Source organism: Myotis yumanensis, unplaced genomic scaffold (assembly GCF_028538775.1).
Source record: "Myotis yumanensis isolate MYYU_CA2020_CCGP unplaced genomic scaffold, mMyoYum1.0.hap1 SCAF_8, whole genome shotgun sequence".
Lineage (NCBI taxonomy): Eukaryota > Metazoa > Chordata > Mammalia > Chiroptera > Vespertilionidae > Myotis > Myotis yumanensis.
Genome location: NW_027223759.1, coordinates 52,803,830 through 52,830,272, shown reverse-complemented (window position 1 = coordinate 52,830,272; position 26,443 = coordinate 52,803,830). Strand labels below are relative to the sequence as shown.

Sequence of the window (26,443 nt, the reverse complement as noted above, 5' to 3'; positions counted from 1 at the left end):
GCATAATTCTAGGATGGCCTCCAAGATTTCTGCCTACTGCTACATATGCCCTGGACAATCCCCTCACCTCAGGTGTGGGCAGGACCTGGGAATGGGATGAGATAGTCAGCCCTGTGATTACAGTTAAGACTTCATCTTAGCAGATGAGAGAGGGAGAGAGAGAGAGAGAGAGAGAGAGAGAGAGATTCTCCTGCTGGCCTTGAAGCAGCAATAGCTGTGCTGTAAAAGGGCCAGGTGGTGAGGGAGGCCCTCGCTCCGAGTGCTCCCAGTGGACAGTTAGTAAGGAAACAGGAATCCCACTCTACAGCTGCAAGCACGCAAAGCCAACAACTTGAAAGAGCTTTTAAGTGATTCTCCCTGACTGTGTTCAGATGAGAACATTGTCTGGCTGACACCTTCTCAGACCCTGAGCAGAAGACCCTGCTCAGACCTCTGAGCTACACAACACCTGCAATAATAAATGGGCATTGTTTTGAGCCACTAAGCTTGTGGTAATTTTTTATGCAACAATAGAAAACTAATAAAAGCAACAGCAGACAATGTTACAACCATTTCACCAATAAGAAGACTGGTTCAGAAAGATGACTGATTTGCTTATTTTATTTTGAAAATTCGTGACAGAACTGAAATTGCTACCTTAGACCCTCATTTATACTCTGCATTTTTCCACAGTACTCCCCACCCTACTGCTCCACACTAATGAATATTATTGATAGAATTTCTTTACCCCTGCCCATAAACAAGATAAATAATGAAAAGTATGATATATTGTTTTACTCCATACAGCTCATCTCAAAGTACAACAATGATTTTATTAAATTCTTACATCAGTTCTTTAGTATATTAAAAAACAATCAAAATTATATTAAGTGTTAAGTTCACAATGTTTTAAAAGAATCTTCAACCAAATGTCAATCTTCATCACTAAACAAACAATATTCTGAATAGTCCAGATCAGGAAATGTGATAGGTAATTCTACCCATTTTTTATATTGTTTCTTTGTTGCATTACTTTTGAAAGACACTACAAAATTCTTTATTTTGAGACAAGGCAAATCTAGGCCTTTGTGCACCATCATCGTTCCCCAAGACTGGAAAACAAAAGAGAAAACAAAACAAAAATTAAATTTGCATTAAATTAAGAATTCCTTTTGGCCAAAGTAGGAATGAACCCACAGCTATCTACTCACCTGGCCACATGTTTTGCAGATGATCTCGCCATTTGTTTGATAGTCTGCAAACTTCTTTTGCAGTGCTTTGTTTTCTCTCACAATGTAGAGTTCCCTAAAATTATCAAGAAGTAAGAAACATCCTTGAGAATTTGCAAATGACCACTATGCAGCCCATAGGTGCATGTTGTTGAACTTGACACTCATCCTCAGGCAGATCCCCTTCCACATCCACCTCTCCAGGGGCATGTTGCCTTTTGTGGCTTCTTTCAATCTGCTACTTATTTTAACTTGACTTAGTTGTTCAAAACTTTGAGAACAAATATGAACATACACACACTGATATGCCTTGGGTCAAAATGGCTTGAAGTACATATTACACTTCTCCCTCCCTCCCCAGTGCAGTATATTTGAAAAGTAGACATTTGAAATAGAGATACAATTTGGGGAAGTTAAAAGAAAAAAAGTTCTGGAAAATAATAAATTCAATTTGTACTATTTTGGAAGCATGTTTACAATACAACCTGCTTCACATCCTATAAAGAAGCTTAAGTGGACTCTCCTTGAACTTACTTGAATTCTGGTGTCATATTGACATGGTGCATTTTCTCAATCACGTGGATATAGTCTCCAGTGCAGGCGACCACACTGCAGTTTTTGCAGAGGAAACTTATTAACGATGGGTTTTCCTTGCAAAGCTTTGCGTTACTTCTCTTGATTTTCATTTTCTTTTCCATTATACTTTGCATCTGCAATTCCAAAATCTGCATCGAGAAAAGAGTATTCTGTGATTTATTTATTCGCTGCCTCACTGAAGTAAGATCCTTGAATTCAGAGACCTTAGATAGTTGTGAAAACATACTCTTGGTTTATGTCCTAGAAGTTGAAATAATGAGGCAATGGCCCATGTACAACTTAGTGTATGGACCTTCATGTAATCATGAAAATGTGGGACCCTCAAAACCCAAACCCTTCTATTTTTTACAAAGATCTATTGTGAGAAAGTCCTTAGCAATATTTAGCAAAAAAATAAAATAAACCCCAAAACTCCCCCATCTACCCACCTAGTTTTAATTATCTCATAAAATAAATATAAACTTTCTTCCATATGAATCTCTTTAAGAACTAAACATTGGTATTACATCACCCATAGTCTTCTCTTATCTATGACAACCCCTTCCCCCAGTTTCTTTCGTTGTTTCTCATTTAATTTCTAGATGCTTCATTATCTTAGCAAATCTCCTTAGCGACATCTCTTCTTTTCATGTTTGTAACAGAAACTACCAGTTTACAATCTAGTAGCCATTTTTCCTAGGAACAGAACCATAATTTTATTCTGGGTGGAAATATGCTAGCTAAATGACTATATTTCCAAGCTAGAGGTCAAGGAGACATAAGAAATGTTAAGTGGTGTTTCTCCTATGTATGTGTACTTTTGCCTTTTCCATCTTCTTCCTCCTTCCTGCCTAGAATGAGCATGTGGCAGCTAAAATTCCAAAAGCTATCTTTGACCCTGAGAATGGGAGCCAAGTACTAAAGGGTGGAGCAGACAGAGAAGAGGCCTGAGGTCCTCCTAATGTCATGAAGCTGTCATATGACTAGATTGTCCACATTCTTGATTCGAGAGAATAAGCCCTTATGCCATGCATTCCAGGCTCTGAGACTAGAGGCCAAACTTATTTCATCACATAAACCATCTAGTTTATCAAAGGCAGAAAACCTGAAGTAGGGACTGATTAGTTCTCACACTTACACAACTTCACAGGAGAAAAACGTGGTTCTTAAATAATATACCTCCAAACTGAATCTCTTCTAAATGGCCAATTTGTATTAAATTGTGGAGGAAACCATTGTTTTCCTTAAGACCTAGCGAAAACTTTTATGTTTTCAGTGTAAGTAAAGTATCAGTGCTGATGAACGAAGCTGAATGGCCCATCTCTTTGGTTCTTGCCTCTCTGTTTTGGGCCTTGACTCGGGGTAGCCAGATTTGCACAGAGAAGAACAACTCCTTACAAGCAAACAAGCAGGCTATCGAATAGTTTAATTAGACAAGTACAAAGACTAATTTCCTATGAAGATTATAACAATATAATAAATTAGCCTGGCTGGTGTGGCTCAATGGTTGAGCACTGACTCATGAACCAGGAGGTCACAGTTGGAATCTGGTCAGGGCACATGCCCGGGTTGTGGGCTCGAATCCCCAGTAGGGGACTTGCAGGAGGTAATGAATCAATGATTATCATCATTGATGTTTCTCTATCTCCCTCTCCCTTCCTCTCTGAAATCAATAAAAAAACAAAACAAAACCTCAACATAATCAATTAAAGTACTCTGATTCCGGTTGTTCTTGAGAGATATCGATGGTTTAGTGAGCTGATTAAATGATGATTTGGCGTAGGATCACATATATGTGGGCAATTAAGACATCCCTATGAGTTCAATGGGAAAATAAAAGTAAAACTAAGATCAATGTATGGATATGTAACCAGGACACCATAAACTAAAAGAGTAGCCCTAAAACAGTAAAGCATATGATAAAATAATTAGAGGGGGGAAAAGAAATTATGATAATTGATAAGCACAGCTACAATCAAACTCTGTTGAACCTCAGAGGGAAGGCAGGGGAGGGTGGGTGGGAAGAGATCAACCAATGAACCTGTGTGCATGTATGCATAATCCATGGACACAGACAGTAGGGTGGTGAAGGCCTGGGGTGGGGGTGGGGGGCAGGGGAGGGCTAGGAGAAGTCAATGGGGGAAAAAGGGGAATTATGTAAAACTTTCAACAATAAAGATTTAAGAAAGAAAAAGTCCAAATAAAATGTAATACTGTAGTAAAAGTTGTTGGGTCAATGCCAGGGCAAAGTTTAAGGTCTCCAATTTTAGAAGCTTTCAGTTATGTATAAAGTTTGTATAAGACATGGAAACTCACCTATGCGTCAGCTCTTACCATGAATTTGCAGTTACCCAGCACTGAGTAAATGCGGAGGATTCTCTAATTCAGTGGTTCCCAACCTTGTCTGCACATTAGAATCACCTGGGAATCTTTTTTAAATCCTGATTTCTGGGCCTCACACCTCCGGAAATTCTGTTTCTTTGTTATGGGGTGGGGCCACAACATTAGTAACAAAGAAACAGAATTTACGGAGGTGTGAGGCCCAGAAATCAGGATTTTAAAAAGATTCCCAGGTGATTCTAATGTGCAGCCAAGGTTGAGAACCACTGACTTAGTCAAAAGAGACCTAAAAAGATAGTCCATTCTGGAGTCCCTAAAGGGTCTGTGTCTTATTCTAGATATTGTCTGGACAAAATTGACTCAAACTCCAGAGGTTGTTCTAGAGTTTACCCAATACAACTAGTCTCGAAACATCAATTTTTGAAAACAGCCACTTGATCTCACTCATTTAGGACATTAAATGTAAGACAGTAACTTTCCAGTGACATTATTTGGCCACAAATGCTTGATTTGACACTACAACATGTTTGGTTTGCCTTATATTTTAAAAAGGGTTTTAAAATACAAGTTTGTGTAGAAACCTGGCCAGGAAACCTTGGAGTTGGTTATAGCAATGCACACCAATTTGAAAGCAACCCTTTCGTGAAACTCTATTTAGGGTAGAGCCAATTCCAATGTTAAGAAACTAACATTCACACCCATATGCAAGGGTGTGAATTTTCTTCTAAATGGATTGTTTGCTATTATAGTACTTACAGTCTTTAATTCAGTGGTATGGGGGATTTCCTGAAATATTGCAGAAATACTTTCCTCTTTCACGGCATTCTTCTCACCACCCAAATAACTCTATGTTAGTAAACCGAGATGCTGCTAGATGACATAATATGTATTTTCTTTTTATTGAGATGTAGCCTAGTCTCACTCCCTCTAAGAGGCCTATCCCAACTATTCCATCTAAAGTACCTATCTAGTGACTTTTTCCACATGATCCCTTTCTAATTTTCCAGCACTTGTTTCTACATGATATAGTTCTTGCTTCATTTCTGTTTATTATTTCTCCTCTTCAAATCCTTAAATCTCATTATATACACATTTGAATATAAGCTTCATGCTGCAGGGGCCTATCTTTGTTGTTTGTCTATCTGTTTTCTATTTCTAGAACGTTCCCTGGAACCCAGGAGGCATTTCATAAATATTTCTGGAATGAAGAAAAATAAATATGCCTGTGCAACCAGATTGAACCAAACCAGAATTACTAGGTTGGGTTGAATGGATGAGTTACACTAGTCCTTCCGGATTGAGCGCAGCTTAAATTTATATTACCGAAGTTTATGGCTGGTTCTGCTGGAATGGACCCCTGACAATCCCTGGCCAGTAGGGATCCTGATTCTTTGTATGGGAATCTGGACTAAGCGTAGCTCATCAAACTGGAACTCATAGTTCGGCACATTTTCTGTCTGGAGACTCGGCCACAAAGATATCAATGGTCAACCACATGCAGCCATTTTAAAGTGAAAACTAAATTCGGAGAGGCCCCCAAACAGTACCTTATGAGCATACTCCTCTGGCTTCATATTTTGAACACGGTCTATAGCTTTATACATCATTTGCTCTCGGAAGTCATTAACTGTCTCACGTTCAACAACTCCGGAGCCGCTGTGGGCAACCAGGACGTAGGTGCTTTCATCGGCTCTGGCTCGACCACGGGCCTGAGGACAGAGGGAAGTCACGTAAAAGCAAGGCTCTGCCTTGCTGAGATCTCTCCCTTTTTTGTCCTGGAATGATATTCACTGCTCAGTGTCCCAGCCTTCGAATGCTCTCTTAATTGTCAGTAACGTTAGCTATTATCCATTCTTTAGAAGTCCATTATTTGAAACTCAAAATGCACTTGATGGCAGAAACAATGTTCTTGAATGATGATGGTTAGGTCCCCACACAACCCTCAAAAGCCTCAGTAACACAATACCATCCTATCCAGCCTTTCGGTACCCTGGGTCCCTCTCTCAAACCCTAGGAAGCATCAGAAGTGATTTGGACTAGGGGAGCCCACACCCTCCCACCAGTGAGGATGGATGGATGGATGAGGAGAAGGGGCCTCTCTGACCTTGACACCAGGGCCTGGAGCGTGCAGCTCTCTCCCAGCACCTTACATTGGATTTTGAACACATTTCCCCATGAAAACACACTCAACATGGTGATAAACTTCCATAGCCCTCTTTATAAAGTGATATTCAGATACACTGTGAGTAACAGAAAACTGTGTGGCCTGGCCCAGGAACCTAACTATCAACTCTAATACTATACTCATGAAAAATGCATTCTGAGTAACAAACAACTAACAAATCAACTCCTGCAATAGAATTACTTCCTGATTTGGTGCCTGCCTAGTGATCTTAGTCCTCCAGGACTTGTCTTCCATTCAAGGTGCAATTTAAAGTATAAAACAACCCTTTTGTTACTTTTATGGGAAGAATATTAAGCAACAACTCCTATGCTTACTCAACAAAAGGTAACAATTGTATTGTTAACATAATGTGGGCAAAAGATAAAGTAAAATTGAATGAAAACTGGGACATTTCACTTTTTTCTCTTTCTTTGCATATATATATATATATATATCCCTCCCACCCATCACCATTTTATTATGAAAAAATTTAAACATACAGAAGTTGAAAGAATAAAAAAGGAAAATGCAGAAACAGCAGGGCTCCCTAAGGTTTCACGTGTTACTTTGTTGGACATTCGTGGGATGCTGTGCTATAGACTCCTGGTCCAGCTGGGAGCTCACAGACATCCTGGGAATAAGAAGGCCTACTTTCTTACAGATGGGGCAAGTGCCATGTTCCTAAAAAGTCTTAGGACACAGAAATAACAACCAAAGAAGAGTTGCTGTTTAAAAAGACAACAGGTATCTGGCTGTAATATGAATTAAACAATACAAAAGGCAGTAGTGCACAGCCCTTGAAGATTTCTCTCTTTTTGTTTCATTGAGGTATAATTGACATGTGTTACTTGTAGGTGTGCAACATAATGATTCTACATTTGTATACTTGTGAGATGATTTCTCTTTTCATAGGAAAACAGCTATATTTTTAAAAGCTATGTGTGCTATTTTACTAAATAGAACGACTAAAATAAAATAAGAACACAAAATTTAAAAATTAATAGAAAACAAAATTAAAAAATTAATAGATTAGAGGTATTTGAATGTACCTGGACCATGGCTATTTCATTAGTGACGAGACCATAACGAATAACGATATTGCATTCTTCAATATCCAGACCTTCTTCTGCCACTGTGGTAGCGATAAGCAGGTTTATTTTTCCTGTGCGGAATTTACTAATGACTTCTTTTTGTTCATTCTGTAGAGACATTTTAATAAATTAAATTTTGTGATGCTAACCACTTTAAAATCATCTAATTAGGAGAGGAAATAATAAATTGCAACTGGTCAGTGTAAATCAAAGGATTAGATCAGACACGATTTGATGCCATCTGTTTTTGTCATTGAACAAAGACATGATGGTGAGACAACATTTGATTTCCAATCTGGGATTATCACACAATAACAAAAATATTTCCATCTTCCAGTCTGGAGGTGGGGAGATCATTCATGCCAAGGAAATCAACTGATGGGCAACTTGGGAGGAAGAAAGGAAGAGATGAGGAACTTAAATGGGCTTTGCTTTTCACTACATTAACTTCAGAATCTTTAATATTCAAAGCATAGCATGCAGTGACACTTCTAAAAATGGTTGTGTCTTGAGTCATCAAGAAATACACACTGTGCACACTTGGTCACACTAAGAGGCATTCAAGCCAGAAACGTGTGGAATATTCCTGGAAGGACACGTGAGGAACTGAAAACATTGGATGCCTGCAAAAGAGGGAGCTGGAAAACTGGAGGACAGTGATGGGCCCCCTGCCTTACTAGTTTTCAAAGAAGTAAATCTATTCTCTGTTCAAAGGGATGGCACAAATAAACATGAAAGAATAAGTTATCAAAACACAATTAAAACAATTATATTTAAGTTCAAAAATCTGAATTCTCAAAGTTAACATAAATACAGAAATTAATTATGCTTTCTGGCCCTTGCATCAGAGGAATGGGGGAGCATAAACTAGCCCCATATGGCTAGCATAGTTTTATTTTCATAATCACTCCCATCAAAGCTGTTGGTCCAGTTTGCCGATGGTGCACATTCACACTATCTCTTGCCCCCATACTTTAAGCAAAAATAAACATGTCAGACTGACAGTGTTCTCCCATCCCTTCCTTTCTTCTCAGAGGCAGCATGTGCCTTGATCTGACTCTTAGCTGCTGCAGAACCCTGCAGAGAGCTCCCTACCCAGTCTTCTCGGATAATTTCTCCCTCTTGCTCATATGTCTACTGATAAAAACTTACATGTCCTTGGATTTTAACAGAAGATGTAACTTTAATAAAAAGAATTTCAGACACAGTGTTAGACAACCCCCCCCCCAAAAAAACAAAAAACAAAAAACACAACAACAACAAAACCAACCATCAAGAGTTAGGCAACTCCTCTCCCAGGAAGTTCAGCTCAGTTTACAAGGTGAGGCTGTGGGGAGTGAGGAAAGGGGTGTGTGCTATATTAGAATGCAGCCCCCAAGTCCTAAATGAGTAAGTAGCAAAAAGTAGCTTGAAAATATACTTTCCATTTGCACTTCACCTTTTTTTCAAAGAGGAACTGAGGCCATATACAAAGTCATCGCACTCAAACTAATATAATAGAAACATAAAAACAGGACCAAAAGTGACCAACTATAGACGTATTACTTGTAAGAATTAATACAGAGGCTATGAGACTAAACTTCAGTTTTTCCTGTAAGACTCCTAGAATCTAAGGCAAAAAGAGAAACATATTAACTAAACTAGCTCTCAACACAAAGAAGCAAGCTCCTTACCCATAAAAACAAATGCTTTCTCTGGAATTAATTTGAGAGGCAATTTTAACATGAGTCCATCTAGAGCAGTGGTTCTCAACCTTCCTAAAGCCGCGACCCTTTAATACAGTTCCTCATGTTGTGGTGACCCCCAATTTCATTGTTACAAATCAAACATAATTAAAGCATAGTGATTAATCACAAAAACAATATGTAATTATATATGTGTTTTCCAATGGTCTTAGGCGACCCCTGTGAAAGGGTCATTTGACCCCCAAAGGGGTCACGACCCACAGGTTGAGAACCGCTGATCTAGAGAGTATGTTAAGAGTTATAGTGGACAATTTCAAGAACTTCCTTTTCAGCAAACGCTGAAACAAATTTAATTTGCTCCATTGGACCAAATGGTGATGACCATATCAGAGTTGAAGTGCCCTGTTGTCCAGCAAGATTCGGGAATAATATGACTTTAGGAGAATATTTTACTCTAACAAGCCACATGAGTGTAACGTCTACAAGTGCCTTTTTTCTCTCCCAAGTGTTTTTTACTGTGCCCATGAGAGGTAGCATAATGAAATGACAACAAAACAAAACAAAAAAAATTAAAAAGGAAAAGCTCTCATAATCCCAAATCTCTAACACAGCAAATGTCTTAAAATTTTCCAAGTTCCCTTACAGACCTCACGCTATGCAAACATATTTTACATAGTTCTAATTATAATGCACATATGTTTGAGGAGACTGGATTTTTCCACTTGATAATTATATTGCAACCATTTTTTCTATCTTGTTTCTAAGTTTCAGTGTCAATCATTTTTGCAAAGGAAACTCACTTTAGAAAGTTCCTTCAAGTATGTGGGTAAAAATGACTCCTAGGACAATGCTTAGCCTATCAAATACCACAGGTTAGATTGCTATGAAATGCACATTTTACTTCAAGAACAAATGCTTCATTCCATAAAATTATTTGTGGGGTGGTGAGGGAATTGATGAAAAGAAAGACAACAAGTAGTTTGTGAAGAGTAATGACAGTATAAGATTAGCAGTCCAAAAAGGTGTTTATACCTGTGTCATGGGCTTAAACTCACTGCTGTGTCCAGCTCCAATCAGATGGTGGGCTTTGACTCCTACTTCTGCAAATTTTTCATTTTCAGTAATCCACTGGGAAAGGGCATATGCACTCTGTCGTGTTTTTGTGAAAATTATTCCTCTTGCTGACCCCGCAGTCCTTGTATATTGTTCCATTATGGTATTTCTTAATTTGGTCAGCTTTTCATTTTCATATTGTGGGTTTTCAGCCAGTTTCTTCAACATTTTCTTGTTATCTTTAAAAATAATTAGTTTAAATTAGTAAAATATATGGTTACAGGGGAAGATTTTATGTAACGATGCACTGAGTTCAATTATAGCTAATCTTTTATCTATATCTAATAATCAGGCTACTTAATAAATGTGCCCAGCCAGCATGGCTCAGTGGTTGAGCATTGACCTATGAACCAGGAGGTCACAGTTCAATTCCCAATCAACGCACAAGCCCAGGTTTCTGGCTCAATCCTCAGTAGGGGCCATGCAGGAGGCAGCCCATCAATGATTCTCTTTCATCACTGATGTTTGTATCTCTCTCTCCCTCTCTTCCTCTCTGAAATCAATAAAAATATGTTTAAAATTAATAAATGCATTGCAGTCATCTTGACCAAAATTCACATGATCAAATTAGTGATTGTGATCATACAATTCATGGCTACTCTGGTCATTCAACTAGAAATAGCCCCAATATGAGTAGGAGTTCTCCTTTCAAAATGAAATATGTTAAGAGGGCCTTTTGGAGAGCTCTTAAAAAGCAACAGTTCACACCAAAGAGGTAAAATGCATGAGACCATGCAATAAATGTCACATTGATTCTTACCAAAAAATAAATCCATGAGAAATTTATCGGTGTCATCCAGTTTCAAAGGTTTCTTGCCATCATTCCCACCTTCATCACCATCACCGCTATTGTCACCACTCTCATCACTATCATCTCCGATTGCAAACTTCTTTTCTCTCTCATCTTTATAGAAAGTTTCAAGGTGATTATAGGCATCAATCATTCGGATTGTGTCATTAATTTGCAGGGCCTCATTGTACTTCCTCAAGTGTTCTGTACAGAGACGGTCTTTGCGATTTCCTTCTTTTGCAGCTATGAAAGAATACAGTATGTAGAGTGAAATAATGATCAAACACCCCCCCTTAATACTGTGCTGTGGACTTAAATATGTTTATTATACGACTCTAAAATAGGTTTCACCTTGTTTCTGAAATGAGAAAGCAAGACTCAAAATATGCCGAGAGCTTAAAAAGGGGGCAAGTTTTCCAACTCCGACACTTGCTGTTTGAGTTCTGCATCAGCGAGAACACATACCTGATCCAAGCTGAGTCAGAGGAATGGCATAAAAAAAAACAACACATATTAGTTGAGCTTGCAACTGGAGACAGAGTTGTTAATTTTTATCTTAATATTTTAAATATACAATAAGTGAAAGACTGGCAATAAAAAGAAACTGGATGAATTGATGCCGCCTTCCTTAGATAAGGAATTAGGATGTTTAACCTCGTCCTACTTAGAACACTGAAATTCCATCTGCTTTCAGTTTTCTTGGGAATATGTGATATAGTCATCTGAAATCTTGGCCTAAACATGGGATAAACTAAATGTTAGATCAAAACCCCAATTACCTTTTTTTTCCATTTTAATGGTCCATTGTTCATAGGGTTGAGTTCCAAAATCTGGCATTGGGTTCATTTGGCAAAAAGTTTGAATCTTTGTCATTATTTCCAGAAGTCTGTCTTTAAATGGATCCTAAAAGTAAGTTATACACTTATTCTTAGATGTTTATATTGTTAAAGGAATAACATTATCTTTGTGAAAATAATTCCCATCTATATATATAAAAGCACCAGGGGAGCCAAAACCGGTTTGGCTCAGTGGATGGAGCGTCAGCCTGCGGACTGAGGGGTCCCAGGTTCGATTCCGGTCAAGGGCATGTACCTGGGTTGTGGGCACATCCCCGGTGGGAGATGTGCAGGAGGCAGCTGATTGACGTTTCTCTCTCATCGATGTTTCTAACTCTCTATCTCTCTCCCTTCCTCTCTGTAAAAAATCAATAAAATAAAAAAAAAAAGCACCAGGGGACAGACACTCAATGAAAAAGCTGCCCCCTGGTGGTCAGTGCACTCCCACAGCCGATCTCTAGTGCAGCAGTTCTCAACCTGTGGGTTGCGACCCCTTTGGGGGTCGAATGACCCTTTCACAGGGGTTGCCTAAGACTATCGGAAAACACGTATATAATTACATAGTTTTTGTGATTAATCACTATGTTTTAATTATGTTCAATTTGTAACAATGAAAATACATCCTGCATATCAGATATTTACATTACAATTCATAACAGTAGCAAAATTACAGTTATGAAGTAGCACCGAAAATAATTTATGGTTGGGGGTCACCACAACATGAGGAACTGTATTAAAGGGTCATGGCATTAGGAAGGTTGAGAACCACTGCTCTAGTGGTTGGCCAGCAGCATCAACATCCATTCATTCTGCGGCTAGCCCGGTGACCATTGCTTCCTCTCCTGACCCCGCTGGGGCCTTTGGCCCAGGGCTGGGATGGGGAACCGGGGGTGGGTGGCTCCTTCCCCAGGGGGGCTGAGGGCCAGCTCCCTCCTTGGGGCGGGCAGCCAACCTCCCGTGCTGTGTCCCTCCCCCCAGCTGGCAGACCCCGATCTACCCACCACCTTCCCAAGGCAGTGGTGGCGTGATGGCAAGGGAGGGAGAAGGGGGGAGGCAGGGAACCGCACAGTGGTGGGGCACCTGCATCAGCGTCCAACATCCATTCCTTCTACACCCGGCCTGGTGACCGTCGCCTCCTCTCCTGACCAAGGGGGGGCCAATGGCAGGCTCCCTCCTCAGGGCTGGCGGCCAACCTCCTGTGCTTCGTCCCTCCCCGGCAGCAGGCCCCATTGGGCCCACAGTCCCTCCCCCATCTCTCCCCCAGGCTGGCAGGCCCCGATTGCCAGCCAGGCCTATGGACCCCACAGGTGCACGAATTCGTGCACCAGGCCTCTAGTGTTATAATAAATTTGATTCAGATTCTTTGTCTAGGCAAAGTAGTAAGTTAATCTCTGATCACCTCTTTGTACATTTATTTTTTATTGGTTTTTCTTTTAAGAGTCTCTATCTCAAGACACATCCACACCAACACCCTGTACCACTTCTGGAATTTCCAATTTAAAAATTTTATTAAAAAGCCCTAGCTGGTTTTGCTCAGTGGATAGAGCACTGGCCTGCAGACTGAAGGGTCCTTGGTTCAGTTCCAGTCAAGAGCACATGCCTGGGTTGTGGGCTCAATCCCCATTGTTGGGCGTGCAGGAGGCAGCCAATCAATGATTCTCTCTCATCATTGATGTCTTTATCTCTCCCTCTCCCTTTCTCTCTGAAATCAATATTTTTAAAATTTTACTAAAGAAAAATTAATGAGTGATAATATTAGATGCTAATACTAATTTTAAAAAACATTATAGTAATGCCACAATTAATTAGAAAGCCTACAATCCAATTTAAGAGACATTTCTCTTGGAAGAACTGGTTTCAGCATTATACCAGAATTAAAAGTGAAGAGAATTTTAGAAAAAGCTAGACACAGAAAATTGCTTACTGTATGATTTCATTCATATAAAGTTCAAAATCAGTCTAAATCCATCTTTGGTGTTAAAAGTCAGGGTATAGTGACTGGAGGGGGGGAATGACGAGTTTCTGGGGTGCTGGCAATATTCTGTCTTGATCTGGATTTGGGTTACACAAGTGTGTTCTGTTTATGAAAATTCAGCGATCTATATTAGACACTTAAAATTTCTACTTTCTTATGTGTGTTATATTTCAATAAAAAGTATACTAAAAATTAAAAGTTAGGTGGCAGATTTTTAAATATATATATATATTCTAAGTCACATCCAGCAATTTAATCCCAGCCCATTTCCCTGAAAAATAAAAATAAAAATAAAAATGTCCTAAGAATGTTGTAAGTAGAAAAGTGCATTTAAACTTATCAAGTAAACCTGAACAACAAAAGTGAAGGGAAAATGGACACAGACACTGGGCAGTGGGGGCTTTCCCGGGGTGGGAATGGCTGGGGGCGGGGGGGTCAACTCGAGAAAAAGGAGACATATGTAAAACTTTAGACAATAAAGAAAAAAATCATAATAAAAAAAGTGAAGGGAAATAAAGTATATCAAATGTGCTAGTTCAGCTGGAATAGATAAGAACTCTTCCAGAATTAAAACAAACACACACACACACACACACACACACAACAAATCATGCAACTGGCCAATGGACAATGGTCACTAATTAGTTTAGTGCCTACTACATTTCAAACACAATATTATTTATTATGCATATTTCATATCACTTAATCCTAATATCCTTATGAGGCATCTTTTCAATGGTTGTTTCTTACTATCAAATACATATAGGTAAAATTTATCATGCTTTGTAAATTTTACAAAAGTATAGACATATGCACTGGTCACAGTCATCTAAAAAGCACAATCAAAGTAAGTATTTCACTTCTTTGCCACGTCAGTGTTTTCCTAAGAAAGTAAATATGCAAATTAGATAGGATTTCCATGATCATTGCCAACAGTAATCTGGTAGCAACAAAATGGCTCTGTGGAATGTCAGAAAACAGATCCTGGAATTCACCAAGAAAGTAAAAAAAAAAGACAAGAAAAAGATAGAACAAACTATGGTATAATTCCTCTAGTTTAGCTATGTCACCTTCCCTACCCTCACCTACCCCGGCTCCCCATGGCTCATATTAGTCCATCAGTTACTGAGCTACTCTCTGTGAACTGGAAAACTAAAAGAAGGATGGAAAAGAAAATTCACAGCAGTGCTTTATGGCCTAACCTCAATAAACAAATACAAAACTGTAACTTATTTGCTAAAAATTTAAAACAATATTATTCCGGTGGCAAATATACAATCATTGCATCTTTCAATTGAGTATGATAACAGCAATCAATTAAAATGATATTTTAAACACATACTTCTCTGGTGTCATCTGCAATGACAAACTTTTTGCATGGCTCTTTTATTTGTTCTTTAAGTTGACAGATGTTTTCTTTCACTGTTTTAATAGTAAATGCATCAAGATTGGCACATATCTGGAAAAGAAACATTTTTCAATATTTAAATAATTAGTTTTCTCTCTCAGAATTGATTCAATGTAGGGGTTTTTTTGTGTGTATATAGCATTTTAGTATTGCTTTACTATGGATCTGATTAACCAATAATCAACATTTGTCCTGATAAAGTAAAAAGGAGCTTCTAAATCAAGTCGGTGAATAGTACCAGAAAAGCGTGTTTATTTTCATTCTTTACATTCTATTTTCTAGCTGGAAAAACTGACATGGAAGGAGTGTAGCAACTTGCAGAGATTAGCAGAGAATGTTAATGAGAAAACCATATTGCATGAGGCATTTTAAAGGTCATTTTGACATCCGTGGATCATATTACCACCCTCTTCTACAGTATGAAGCTAGGAGCAGCTGAAGCCCATGTGCCCAGATCTAGATTAGAATTTGTCCTTAATCCCAGCAATAAAATATCTCTTGGAGCCAATAATTGTACCTCTGTCTACTCTACATGATTTTTGCTGTATTCAAATTAAAATAGGGACTTAAAAATACAAATGCAATTGACCTTGATGCCAACACACTTCTTGGGTTATTTTGAATTCATTTAACACTTGAGATCAACAAGAATACTTTACATGTTGTTACCATTTGGGGGCAGCTGATGAGTAATACGTTTTTAATTACAGATCTGCATGTCCCCAGTTTCCCATTTAATTTGGATTACCCAGAATCTGAGAATTACACAGAACAAAAAAGTTAGCAGCAAAGACATAATTTGAAATTCACTGAGTATAAAAATAAGAAACATTTATAGCTTTATTTATATTCCAATATCAAATACATCATTAACTTTTACACTAGGAGGAGATATTTAAAATAAGGTATTCAATTTACCCCCACATTTCATTAATTATATCAGCTTTCCATAATCTTTGTGATTTGTTCTGTCATCATTGTTTATTAAGGCATATTACTGTTTTGTAGAAAACTGAATATACTTACTTTAACTAAAGCAAATAGATTTTACTTAACTGATGATCCTGGAATACCTCCTTTAATGCACTTGATGGCACTTGAACTTGAACTTACTTAAAACAACAACAACAAAAAGCCCAGCTGGTGTGGCTCAGCAGTTGAGCATCAACACATGAACAAGGAGGTCACAGTTCAATTCCTGGGCAGGGTACATGCCCAGGTTGGGGACTGGATCTCCAGTGTGGGGCTTGCAGGAGGCAGTCGATCTATGAGTCTCTCTCATCATTGATGTTTCTCGCTCTCTCCCTTGCCCTTCCTCTCTCTGAAGTCAATTAAAAAAACACACACATTAAAATAATAAAGCCTAAGAATTACTGGTATTTCTTTAAATGTTGGTTCTCTTGTTTATACATAAAGTCAGTAACTTACTTTTAAGATGTGTTCTTCAGCTTTGGCTTGCTTGGTGGCCCCGCCGACACCTGGGGAGGCTGTTAGTCCCAGGATCTGAGGTAGAGGCATCACTGGTTTGTTCTCTTTCCTGAGCCTATTGTTTTTCAGCTTCTGTTTCAAATAACGCCTCATGATGTTATTATAGACGGCTTCTTTGTTGGTGTGGTGGCATTCATCAATGATGATGAGGGAAAAGTCTTAAAAGAAAATTCAAATGGTTCATTTGTCCATACCAACAAAGTACAATAAAGAAAAACAAACAAACAAAAAAACCCCACTAAGTTTATTGTCCAAAATTCTCAAGATTATGCTTTTGTTCTTTAATATAATGTTTAATTTTTTTAACTATATTTTATTGATTTTTTACAGAGAGGAAGGGAGAGGGACAGAGAGTTAGAAATATCGATGAGAGAGAAACATCGACCAGCTGCCTCCTGCACAATCCCTACTGGGGATGTGCCCGCAACCAAGGTACATGCCCTTGACCGGAATCGAACCCAGGACCTTTCAGTCCGAAGGCCGACGCTCTATCCACTGAGCCAAACCGGTTAGGGGATAATGTTTAATTTTAAGTGGGTGAATTTTGCATTTATTATGTCAAATTAAAACTACTCTATTCAAAGAGGGAAATTTTTGGCATGTTTTAACATTGCATTTAATTATTGTGATTATTTGTACATATTTCCCTTCCTCTTTCACCTTCTCTTCTAATTCCTCACAAAAAAAGAAAAGATTATATATCTGTTCTATGGAGCAGAAGGCAAATCTAAGAGGATACACTAGCATATAAAAAGAACTTGTCAGTACCTAGAATTAAGAAGTAAATGGAAAGTATAGTGGTTATTTGATGTAATAATGATATTCTTATGCAGAACAGTGTTCTAATTAAAAACTTTTCAATTTTTTTGTTTCCAAAAAGAAGTAAAAGGGTTTTAATGAAAACTTAATGAATAAAAGATAATATAAACCAAAGTTAATCTTTTTAAATCAACATTTACACAGCCTCAATTACTACCATTAATGTTAATACTAATTACTATTAATTAATTTTTTCAAAAATAAATACTTCAACCAACCTGACAACTGGACACCATCATCTTCTCCTTTTTCTGAGTTTAAAAGGGAGTTTTCAAGGATTTGAGCTGTACTGATAATAATGTCATAGGACTTGACAAATTTTGGAAATGATATTTTCATTTGGGTATCACCACTTACTCTCGTAATGCAATACCATTTCTTCAAAAATTTTTGAAACTCTTTACGGAAGAGCTGTTCAACTAGTGGTACCTTTAAAAATGCCAAAAGTAAAAGAGAGAGAGATTTGTCAAAGCATAAGGAGTATTGATCAAAGGCCTACTATGTGTTAAGCATTAACAAAGGTGTTTACACTATCAGTTAATTAGACATAACAACCTATTCATCATTCCATTCATTCATCTGTTAATAAGCAATTATTGAATGCCTGTTCGGTGTAGGCATTGTGTCTGGGACACAACAATATTGTGTCTGAGTTCACAACTTTCAGGAACTCAGGCTACCTGAGTGCACAGACCAAGACTGAAATGAAACAAATTAATACAACACCATGTAATAATTCTCCAATGGAAACACATTCAAAGTGACAGCAATGAGAAAGAAGTAATCCACTGCTCAAAAGAAGGGCTTAAACAGAATTTTAATCTTGTAAGCCATAGGTCAGTGAAGATATAAATTAAAACTGGGGCTGGATAAGAAATAAATTTTGAATTGATGGAGAAGAACCAGGCTAAAAAGGGCTGTGAACACCAAGCAGAGTATTTTAAATGTATGTAACAGTTTACAGAACCTTTGTGAGCTGTGTTACACTTAGGATTGATTTATTACAGTTGTTTGGGGATCAGGCAGAGGCAACATGCCTGAAGGACTGGAGCAGGGAGAGAAAGCGAGAAGGTAAGGCGTCGCCTAGGAGAGTGTCGCCTAGGAAAATGGATGTGAAGTGAAGAATGAACTGCTGGAATAGCTTTGGTGGCTGAGAAAGAACAAAACAACAAAGAGATTTGGCACAAAAGGTGCAACTCTTTCAGAGACAACTGGCATTGTCTAGTGAGTGGCTTTGAGGTGACTTGACCTGGTTGGTGATTTACAGTATCTTCTCCTTCACTAACAGGTCAAAAGGAAATCCTCTGAAGACCTTGAGCTGCAAGACCATCAACATGGAACCCAGTGATGCCATGTGAGGGCCAGCACCAGGATAAAGAAGGCATCCCTGCCTTGGCCAACAGAGCTCATCTTTGCAGGCCAGCAGCTGGAAGATGGTCTCACTCTTTAAGACTACAGCCTCCAGAGTCAACCCTGCACCTGCGCCTCTGTCTGAGGAGTGGCTGTATTCTTACGATAAAATAAGCTAAAGAAAATGTGAATAAGAAAATCATAAGAAAGAGAAATAGATTTACAATATTTATTTAAAAAATCTGTGTATAAGTGGACTCATGCAGTTCAACCTCATATTCTTCAAGGGTCAACTGTATTTTTTTCATTCCATTAATGCAAGACAGAGGTGATAATCTAAGAAGGCAGTATCCTGAAGAAGAGACTGAGGATTAAATTTAATGAAAAGAAAGTGCAATCCATAGGAAAGAAAGTCAGCTCTGAAAACAACTACCGCAGCTACTTGCTTATTATGTGATCTTGGACAAGTTACTTAATCATCTCAATTTCCGCACTAATAAAGTGGGGATAATATTAACCAGTGGTGAGGTCGTTGTGAAAAATTAAATGAAATAACAGCTGACATACTACTGGTACTCAGAAAAAAAAAACAACTTTCCTTTTATTCTAGCAGTGAGTATGGTGGAAAGAGACCAGTTGACTTCAGAAGAAAAAGGTTCAAGTCTCAGATCTGCTGATAATTGGCTGGATGATCCCTGGGGCTAATTAAAGCCTCTGAGTCTCAGTTTTCTGATGGGTAAAAAGGGGATAATTATACTTACTTCAAAAAATAGCCAGGTGGCTTTAAGGAGATAATATAAAGTACAATACCGTATTATTATATTATTAATATATATCTTTCATTTCCTAGACTGTAGATTCCTTGGAGACATGATCTGTATTTCATTTGTCTTTATTTTTTTTAAATATATTTTTAATGATTTCAGAGAGAAAGGGAGAGGGAGAGAGAGATAGAAACATCAATGATGAAAGAGAATAATTGATCAGCTGCCTTCTGCATGCCCCACACTGGGGACTGAACCCACAACCCAGGCATGTGCCCTGACCGGGAATTGAACTGTAACTTGCTGCTTCATAGGCTGATGCTCAATCATGGAGTCACACCAGCTGGACTCATTTGTCCTTAAATACCCTCATGCTACCAAGAAATTTAAGATTCTTTATTCCATGAAATGACATAGAGAACTGAGATTCTGTCCATAAAGGGTGAGTCAAAGAATCGGCATCTTCTCATCTACAGAACAAAAAGAAGCTGTCACAGGAGGAAGCAGGTGTTGGAAATCCTGATACTCACTCTGGTTGGCAATGACTTCCTGTTGAAGGACAAGAGAAAGCCAGATGCAAGTCTGACATGGCTAATTGGGAGATGTGTGGTCCGTTTGGAGCCTGTTCCTGAGATGTGACAGAGTGCCTGCCAAGACTAATCAAACCCAACTGCTACCCACTTCTGCTGAATCATATGGGCTGCATCATGGCATCTGAAGGAACCTGGGATTTATCTCTCATGATGTGGAAGCCCTAGATAGGAAATAGAAAGTCTGGAAACACAGGTGGTGTTTTCATTTCTCCCTGCATTTGAAGGCGATAACTTTGGAAAGGATGGAGAAAGGAAGATGAAAATAAATGGTATTAGGGAACAGGATTTTTCCTTTCTAGATCAAGGGTTATAATACCTTGTTCTTGGGCCAAATACAGAATGCAGGTTAGGTTGACTTACTGGGCCACAGATTTCCTGACTCAATAAAAAAAGAATTAAAATTACATTACATTAAAATTCAAAGAAATTGGATAATAAAGGAAAACATTATGACATAGATAATAGAACTAATGGAGGAATTTCTAGTAATTCTTAAGGAAAAACAGTAGGGAAACAGGAATTAGAGTCACATCTTTAAATATCTACAGAACAGTGCAATTGGATATGAATAATTAATGATGATAATTTAACATTTAAACATGGCTACAAATTTGATTTCATATGAATCTCCTAGATCCAGTGGGATGAAAGATATGTAACAAGAACTTAGCATTGAGAGGACAAGTAATTATTACAAAAAGGAAGATGCATTAGATGCATACAAGAACACTAACCCTGAAATGACCAATTAATATAATGATATCTATATATCTATATATCTATATATCTAAATATATATAAAAGCTTATGCGACTTTTATGACCAAATGACCAGACAACTGGAAGGACTGGTCGACCAGTCACTATGACATGCACTGACCATCAGGGGGCAGATGTTCAATGCAGGAGCTGCCCCCTGGTGGTCAGTGCACTCCCACAGCCAACCTCCTGCAGCTGGCCAACCTCCTATGGTCCCGGCTGGCCAACCTCCCTCAGTTTTTCCCCCTGGCCAGCCCCAATCACCAGCCAAGCCTAGGGACCCCATTCGTGCACAAATTCGTGCACTGGGCCTCCAATGAAAAAATAAACATAAGTAATTGTATTTAGGCTCAAAAAATAACTGCACAAACATAACTTAAGAGGTCTATTCTAACAGCTTTTTCAAACGAACTTGGGCTTTTTAGGTTATAGCAAGCACAGATGAGTCTCTGGGTGACAAAGGCAGACCCAGTCACGGGCTAAGTGTTACATCTCATCTCTCCTGAACTCTGCACTGTAAGACTATATCTATAGTATTTTGTTTAACACTGGATACTGTGTTTTAAGAGGGTCTGAGATAAAATTCTGGAAAAGTATGAGCACTCAGGATGATGGAAAGTCTGGAAACCATGTTATATAAAGAACAGTGACAGGAACTGGGGATATTTATCCCAGGGAACAAGAAGATAAATCACGTAAATGCTGCATGATGCTTGCTGCCTTCTCTATGTGGAGGGCTGTAATACGATGAGAGAATTACAACCTAACTTACTCTTTATCATCACAGAGGAAAGAACTCTAACCAATGAGAGTGGATTCCAGTGAACCAGATTTTGATGAATACATGATAGGCTTTCTAACAGTGTCAGCTGTTCAAATAATAGATGGAGATATCTTGTTAGGAGGGAGACACCCTTGATGTTATAAGTTACTCAGCAGAGGTGCGGGAACCACTTGGCAATAGATGAAAGCTGGATTTTGAAGGTCTCCTTCAACTCTAGTACAGTCATCTATGACACTGTGCCTGATAAGGGAAGTGAAGGAAGCAGATAAACCAAAAATAACTCCTAGCTTTTGAGGCTACAGGCTTTGGAGGAGGTGATATAACAGAGGAGTAGAGTAGAAGAGCTCTTTGGGAGGGTAGATGGGACTTAACCTTAAGGAAGTGGTGAAGCTCAAATGGTATTAAGAACATCAACTGAAGTGGTTTTGAATTCAGTTAACGTCTTTGTTTTGTTTTGTTTTTCTGGACCTGACACTGCTCACTGGCTAAAGAATACTAAATTTCATTTCATTCATTATGAAGGTAAAGAGGAAGGAGAGGGAGAAAGATCTAATATTCACTGAGTTATTCCTGGGCTATAGATAGATCATCAAATTTAAACTTCTGAACATCTATACAGGGTAGTGTTATTTTATTCCTTTTATAGATGAGGAAACTAAAGTCAGAGAAATTAGTAATTTGTCCAAGATCAAACACTAAATTTATTGTATTCCAAACGACAATAGCCATAATAAAGGGAATATATGAAAAGCTATATGAAAAGCTATTGTATCACCATTACCACAAAAGAAATCAAACTGTTTTAATTATGTGCACACTAGTATAAAGCGAGAGGTCTTTAGGCTTAGCACATATGCATATAAAATGCATTTGGAATGACATGATGGAAATCATGCAGGTGATGGATTCTGAGTAAGTTTCTTTAGTACTGAAAAGCAGGTTGCATCTAAAACTGTTATAATAGAAATACAAAAGATACAGTAAAGTTGCATAGCCTATTGCTACATTTTCTATAAAGAAATAACTGAAAATCTAGTTGTCATAGCTAGTGGACTAAATAGACTTTCTAATAATGGAAAAATATGCATTATCATAAAATGGTAAATATTACTATTCACAATTTATAAGTTCATAAATTAATAAACTCTCGTTTACCTGAATAAAGCTCAATAACTACACTGTTTAAAATGGAGACTTACACATATGTAATACCTTAATCAATAAAGAAATTAAAAGTAAAAAAATAAAATAAAAAATAAAATGGAGACTTATACCTATTTATAAGGATGGCTTCCAAATTCCTCAAGTTAGAAATTATTAAAGACCTGTGTTGCATTTAATAATATCTATATATTTAATATATATATAAAATATTTGAAAACTATTTACCTATTTAACTTGATATAAATCAACCAAATATTAATTTTCTCTTTCTCTTAAAATTATATATATATATATATCGATATCTATCTATCTATCTATCTATCTATATAGATAGATATAGATATATATTCTGGATAAAGAGCACTTGCCACCTTTGACTAAGAGCCAATGGTTAGAGACTCTAGAAGACAATATTTGATCCTAGATTCCAGTAATATTTTGGTATCATTTATGTTCACATGCAATAATAACTTAACTTAGTACCAGTCAACCTTAAAGAATATGTGGGTAAATGTATTGTTTATACATAAGTTACAGCTATTTGACTTAATCTGGTTTTATAGAAAATTTCCATTTTAATGGCTAAAACTAAGATTTTACATATAACTTGAAAAGCAAAGATTTAAGATAAAATAACTTGACATTTTCCCTAATAAAACTAAATCTGTGTGGTCTATGGTTACAAATGTCACTATACAAATGTTTCAAAATAATAAAATGAAAATAGACAATGTTATTTTATGTGCCGCTTGAATACCTTATTGACAAGGACGATAACTTTTCCCAGTTCAGCTGCTTTTTTCTTCTTGTCCAAGTGATCCTTGGCAATGTAAACGGCCACTCTGGTTTTCCCGCTCCCTGTAGGGAGGCATATAATGATATTCTTTCCCTCCAAAGCTGGCTGGGCAACTTCCATTTGGTACGGCCTGAGATTCAGTTCTGGCTCTGGGGATGCTCTTTCTGCCTTTTTCTCTTCATCTGAAAGAGGTGAAAAGAAAGAAAAATAAGGGAAATCCTATATAATAAAAGCCTAATATTCTAAGTGTCCAGTCATCCTGTCATCCACTCAACCAATCAAAGCATAATATGCTAATGATATGCTAAGGCCACTCAACTGCTTGCTATAATGTGCACTGACCATCAAGGGGCAGATGCTCCTACTGATAAGTTAGTTTGCTGCTGGGGTCTGGCCGATCAGGACTGGGCAAGATGGGCTGGACATGCCCTGGAGCCCTCCTGTGGTCCCTCCCCAGCTGGCCAACCTCCCATGTCCCTCCCTGGCCCCAATCGTGCACCAGTGGAGTCCCTTCACCTGGCCTGCACCCTCTCGCAATCCGGGACCCTTCAGGGTATTTCATAAGCCAGGCTGAGGGACCCTACTGGTGCACAAATTCATGCACAGGGCCTCTAATAAATAAATAAAGGAATGGGCAACAAAATGACTAAGGCTAAGAAGCCCTCATACTGAACATAGGTCTCTGTGTTTAAATTGCTTTTCATGTATGGTCCAAACCAATTCATTTTCTATTTTCTGTACCAAATGGGCATCAGCTCTGTTTGTATTTGTAGGATGCAGTCCAGGCCCTCTGTCCTGGGGTGCAGAGGGAGTGAATTAACAGGGCAGAGGACTGGAAGGGGGCAGCATGCGGGAGTCAAGGACAAAGTACAGAAAGGTGCAAGAGTGACAGTTATGGCTCTTAATGCTTCACACTTTCCATCTCTTTGTTGGGCCATTATGCCTTACGTGTTTCTCTTAGGTCTTAGGAAGCACCTACAAATCAAGAGGACTGGGTAGGTGGGAACCATCAGTCCTTATTCTGTATCCCCCTTACTTTTTATTGCAAAAAGATATTATAGCTGAAGCTACTTCCCTTCATTTGAAAAACTTTGTTTGACAACCAAACACCCAAAAGCCTGCACATTGATCTATCCACTTATCTATCTATCTCAAATATGTAAAAATGGCAGCCTGGCCGGCATGGCTCAGTGGTTGAGCATCAACCTATGAACCAGGAGGTCACAGTTCAATTCCCGGTCAGGGCACATGCCCAGGTTGCAGGCTCAATGTGAGGCATGCAGGAGACAGCCGATCACTGATTCTTTATCATCATTGATGTTTCTATATCCCTCTCCTTTTCCCTTCCTTTCTGAAATCAATAAAATATATATTTAAAAAAATATGTAAATAAAATAAAAAATGGCCAAAAAAGATAAAATTTTTGGCATTTGAACCAACCAAATTAAGCAGAATCAATATTTATGCAGAAAGGGAAGAACTCATCCCATATAGCCTTTAATTTATGAGTTTTCATTGAATGACAAAAAAATTGTTAGTTTAAACTGTACTGTGACTAATTTTGCTATTAATTTTGAATTGTGATCTTTATTGCTTCTTTATTGTGTATGTCTCCACATATTCCTATTCTCCTGAAACTCAAAGCACAATAAACTTTAATGAATTTCTAATTAACATTTCTAAATTTAGGATACTGATAAAGTAAGTACTAATGCACATGGATTTTATAAACATTTGGCTAAAATTATTATAGCATATCTCGGTTTAAATATGTTTTGTTTAGAAGTGACCATATTTATCCATATTAGCAGGGGGGAAAAGAACTAAAAATGTATAACTTATCAGGTGGAATGCAGGAAAGTAAATATTATATCAATTTAAAAGCCTAACTTATGCTTTATGTAAGCATAAGAAAAAAATGACATGACAGCAATTATCAGTATTTCGTGACACATGAAGTAAGTGTTCTTTCTCTTATCGATGATCACAATAAAACTAAGCTAACATAATCCCATTAACTTCAAAAAGGTTGCTGATGGTTCCATTTCGGCAAAGGGATGATTCCACTCAACTGCGTTTTACCTTGTTGTGATAGTACCATCTGAACAGGTAGGAAAATTCACACCAAACACCACTTAGCAAGAGTCATCTACTAACCTGGCAGGAAATTTGCCTTCTGTATGGATGAGTAAACTCAGATGCAATATATTTAAGATATCATTGGATCAGCTGCTGATTCATCTAATATGATTTTCAGAAAAAATTTTTCAAAATCACCAACATTAAAAATATTCATTTACAAGTTTTTTCCCCATGCTACTTTTGAACTCTACATCAATTATAGTATTTCATCTTCTATTATATTTATGAAAGGCTCAAATTTATTTAAGGATATCATTACTTCTCCTAAATGGCTTTTATAGATTATCAAAACATTAATATTCCACCTATATTACGAGCATTTATCACATAACTTTTCTAAAAGAGCCACAATATTTGAAAAAGATGATGTATTTTAAATTATGTTTACCACCACCATCCAGAAATTTACTTTTGCTAAATTGTTCTTTGAGCTAGGAAGTTTGTCAAATGATATCAGCAAATTCCGCCTTTTTAAAATTTCACTCTAGGTATACTTTTGCATAGATTTAAAAAATAATAATAAAATTCTGCTTTCCTCATAATAGCTGCATGTACTTTTTTAAATCATTATTTCCCCCTTTTGTTTTTCATGCTTATTC

The 26,443-nt window shown here is 37.8% G+C and overlaps 1 protein-coding gene across 2 annotated transcripts in view; it reads right to left on the bottom strand.

The window, feature by feature from the left end:
• Positions 1 to 582: 582 nt before the first annotated feature.
• The window catches only part of IFIH1 (interferon induced with helicase C domain 1), a 57,418-nt gene continuing 31,557 nt past the window's right edge, over positions 583 to 26,443 (bottom strand). The window contains exons 5-16 of one of the 2 annotated variants that reach the window (XM_070422860.1): positions 23,664 to 23,884; positions 17,712 to 17,922; positions 16,615 to 16,832; positions 15,121 to 15,237; positions 11,747 to 11,870; positions 10,938 to 11,210; positions 10,097 to 10,356; positions 7,338 to 7,487; positions 5,672 to 5,833; positions 1,743 to 1,933; positions 1,191 to 1,284; positions 583 to 1,091 (exon numbers count right to left, since the gene is read on the bottom strand). In XM_070422860.1, coding sequence (XP_070278961.1) covers positions 912 to 1,091; positions 1,191 to 1,284; positions 1,743 to 1,933; positions 5,672 to 5,833; positions 7,338 to 7,487; positions 10,097 to 10,356; positions 10,938 to 11,210; positions 11,747 to 11,870; positions 15,121 to 15,237; positions 16,615 to 16,832; positions 17,712 to 17,922; positions 23,664 to 23,884 — 2,201 coding nt within the window. In that variant the 3' untranslated portion in view covers positions 583 to 911. The remainder of the gene's footprint in view (positions 1,092 to 1,190; positions 1,285 to 1,742; positions 1,934 to 5,671; positions 5,834 to 7,337; positions 7,488 to 10,096; positions 10,357 to 10,937; positions 11,211 to 11,746; positions 11,871 to 15,120; positions 15,238 to 16,614; positions 16,833 to 17,711; positions 17,923 to 23,663; positions 23,885 to 26,443) is intronic. The other variant, XM_070422861.1, reaches the window with a different exon arrangement.